We start from the raw sequence: 3,777 nt of genomic DNA, 5'->3' as shown, positions 1-3,777 counted from the left end.
TGCCTGTAAATATATATATATATATATATCTTTTCCGTGTTTTGGATAAACTAATAATAATCTTTTTGTACTATGGATGGAATTAATTTGGGGATGATCTGGCGGCCATTATCATAAATAAAAAGAATTCTTTTAACATTAGGCATACCATTTTACGTACGTATTAGGTAGGTACTAGCCTTGGATAATTTCATCAAGTCGAGAGAGTTTATACCTTGTGAAGTAAGAGCTTTATATTAATCATGTATACAAACATGACTATAATAACGTGTTAATTTGATGTATGTCGGCAGCTCGGAATACGAATATATATATATATATATATTATATACAGTGCAAGATTAAGTGATGTCCATTATCGTATATTTATTCTTGCTGAAAACTTGAGACTTAAGAGATCAGATACCTCGATAGGAGAGGGATTAAATTCTCATTGTTACCTTATCTCCTCGATATTGAAATTACAGAACTTCCTCTAAAAATAGAAAAAAAATTTCCATTTTCCCATCTTTATTATTAGTAAAGAAATGGCCTTGCTATCTAATATCATTTCTGCATATTAAATATCATATTTATTTTTATTTATTTTAAATTTTTTAAATTTAAGTTTATTTTATTATTTTAAAACTAAATAAATTTTCCTACTCATCACCTATATATCACATATTTAATAAAAATAAAAAATAAAAAATTATATATAATATGTGATCATGTGTTGAGATGATGATAAGTCTTGTTTGGTTACGCAGTTTAGATAAAATGAGATGAGATGAGATGTTTTATTAAAATTAGAATAAAATATTGTCAGAATCTCATATTTTAATATTTTTTATTTGAAAATTTGAAAAAATTAAATTTTTTATTATATTTTATATAAAAATTTAATAAAATTATAATAATTAAATTAAATTAAATGAGATGAGATAATTTTTTGAATTCAAACCGGACCAAAAATTTTGAATAAATATTTCTAACCTTTTAACACTTCACACTCCACATTATTTATTATTTTTTTATTAAATATTTATTATATGAATAATAAATAGAAGATTTGAAATAATTTTAAAAAAATAAATTCAAAAAATTTAAAAAATTAAAAAATTAAAAAATTAAAAAAGATAAAATATGATGAAAATTGTGTAACAAATATCAAAAATTTTTGATCAAGAAATAACAAAAGAACGTAAAAAGCATCTCAAATTTTCACTTTTCAAATATATAATATATAATTTTTACACGATCCAAAAACAGCATTTGATGATCTATTGTCCTTGTAAATGTTATTAACAATAAACCTCCCTTTATTTTTCGAATTTCTAGTTGCATGATGCATGAATAAATCAATCAAATATCCACATCTCGTCGTTTTCCTCTTCTTTTGGGGTGTTGGGCCCTCGTGTATTTTTTGAGTTCATCTTCCATGCAACTATAAATCTACCCACAATGGCCAGGGAGAACAACATCCCAAACACTTTGTTCTCATCAGGCCTTTCGGTTTTGCTCGTTCTTATTTTCCCGTCTAGCTTCAACAAATCTCTGCACGCAAACAGAATGGACGAAGAATTTAGGCGGCTAAATGCTCTTACCCACACGCCCGAGCCAATCTCTGACCTCCATAAGAAGTGCAACCCCACGGCTACTACAACTTCCATGGCCGCTTCTGCCACCACGACCACCACGAACAAGAGGTCCTTGAGAGAGGCCAGTGGCACAATGAGATATCGCGGAGTTCGCCGCAGGCCTTGGGGCCGTTATGCTGCCGAGATCAGAGACCCACAGTCGAAGGAGCGCCGCTGGCTCGGCACGTTCGACACGGCTGAAGAAGCTGCTTGCGCCTACGACTGCGCCGCTAGAGCAATGCGTGGTCTCAAGGCTCGAACCAACTTCGTATACCCGACTCCGCCGCCTATGTCTGCCACCGACCACCTGCTTCCTCCTTTCAACTACCCCAAACAATCTCCGCCGTCAATCAAGACTCCACATGGTCGTCAGTTTGGTTCAGCTCCAGGTTGGTCACCTCTCTCAAACCCTCGTGATACCGATAGCCTTGCTGGGTCCGCACCACAGAGACATAGTTCTCTGAATATGTTGCTCCTTCGTGATTTGCTTAATTCCTCTACGAACCCATCCTTGGTATCTTCCCCTCAGGGTCTTGACGACCATTTCCCATACATCAATGGTTCTTCGTCTTCTACAAGTGCCTTCTCGGGGTGTTCTTTGTTGAATCCTTCTTGTAATTCTGACGTTGCTGACACTTACGTAGGCCCTTCTTCCATGAGTATGCCACTCATTGACAACAATCTGAGTTACAACACTACAGGGGTTTCCAATAGAGTAACCACTCCAAGAATTGACGACTCTGAGTTTTTTCCTACTGAGTCCTCGGACTCTGGCCTGTTGGAAGCGGTTATTCATAGGTTCTTTCCAAAACCGTCGTCCAAGAAGTATGACTGTCCAAAAACCCAGACTTGCACCGTCGAGACAATTCCGCCGCAGATTGATCATGGTGTATCTTTTCCGCAGTCATTGGATGCAATGAGGAAGGGGTTGAAGAACGAGAATTTTAGCTACTCTTTTGATCAGTACCAGGGGGTTCCACAGCCGTTCGAGAATCTCAACGGTATCAAAACTGAGGCTTTAGGTCCTCGACCAACGATGCCTTTCGGTTACGAGATGCCTGCGGTGAACCTTCAGGTAGCGGGGACGGAATCTATGATGGATGACTTTTTGCAGTACCCAGAACTGTTTAGCGCTTTTGCGGCTAGGGTGCAGAATGCTTGAATTCTTTGGGAAGACTCTTTTTTAGGTTGTTTCTGTCTTGAAGAAATTTAAGTACCTGTGTGTTTGTTTGCAATTATAGTAACTCGACGCCGATCTTAGTGTTTTTGGAAGGGCGGAAGATAAAAGATTGTGGAACATGTTATGTACTTCGAATTTTCGAATGAAGAATTTATATTTTATGTTCATGTTGTTCTTACTAGCTATAGTTCAAACTGAACTTTCCTGCATGTAAACCATGACCTGCGCCATACCTATCTATATGCATGTCCGCTTTATTTATGACTTATCCTCTCCTTGTTTTCTTTTCTGGGATAAAAGCCTGGTCTTTTGAATCTTGGTTTTTGTTTGCTTCTCATGGTTCATGGAAAAACACTCTTTATCAGAGAGATTCTCGGTGTTTGTTTGGTAGCTTTGCGTTGACCTCTTGAATCCAAAAGGTTCTGTTTGTCTCGCTTTTCGGTTCAATTTTCTTCTTCGAAGTAGTGGGTTCAAGGATAAGCATGCATTGTTATTTGGTGGTTTCAATCTGGTTTTGGAAAGTAATCCTTGATGATCAGTTTGGATTAACTTTTCGAGGGAAAGTGATATTTGCATGCTTCCATGACGATGACTTTTTGGATACAAGACAAAAACAGATATCCCACTAATCTCATTGATTGTCCTTTTCTTTCTTCGTTCTATGTAATTGTGTTCCATTACTTTTGATTATTACGTGCTTCATTGGTTTAGCCTATAGCTAATTCAGATAAAGGGCCAAGAGCCAGTTATACGTTGGATCAAAATCCACAGCATGCGTGTGTTCCATTACTTTCTTCGGGTGACCATTAAAGTACTGTAAGTACGTAGATGAAGTGGTCGAAAAGCCGAATAACCCTAAACTGATGAGCAATACTTGTGTTAAAGTGACAAATCAAATTTACAAACCATTAAAAACTCTTTAATATAATAATATTTTATAAAAAGATGTGAAGAATACTTTCAGTCAAAATAGAAATG

General features: G+C 36.1%; 1 protein-coding gene across 1 annotated transcript; it reads left to right on the top strand.

The window, feature by feature from the left end:
* Positions 1 to 1,433: 1,433 nt before the first annotated feature.
* On the top strand, positions 1,434 to 3,020 carry LOC108989730 (ethylene-responsive transcription factor ESR2-like). The gene has a single exon (XM_018963449.2). The coding sequence runs from the start codon at positions 1,444 to 1,446 to the stop codon at positions 2,779 to 2,781; it is 1,338 nt and encodes a 445-aa protein (XP_018818994.2). The 5' UTR covers positions 1,434 to 1,443; the 3' UTR covers positions 2,782 to 3,020.
* Positions 3,021 to 3,777: the final 757 nt, after the last annotated feature.

Source organism: Juglans regia, chromosome 13 (genome assembly GCF_001411555.2).
Source record: "Juglans regia cultivar Chandler chromosome 13, Walnut 2.0, whole genome shotgun sequence".
In the NCBI taxonomy this organism is placed as follows: Eukaryota; Viridiplantae; Streptophyta; class Magnoliopsida; order Fagales; family Juglandaceae; genus Juglans; species Juglans regia.
Note: the sequence above shows the minus strand (reverse complement) of the source record. Positions and strands in the feature narration are given on the sequence as shown.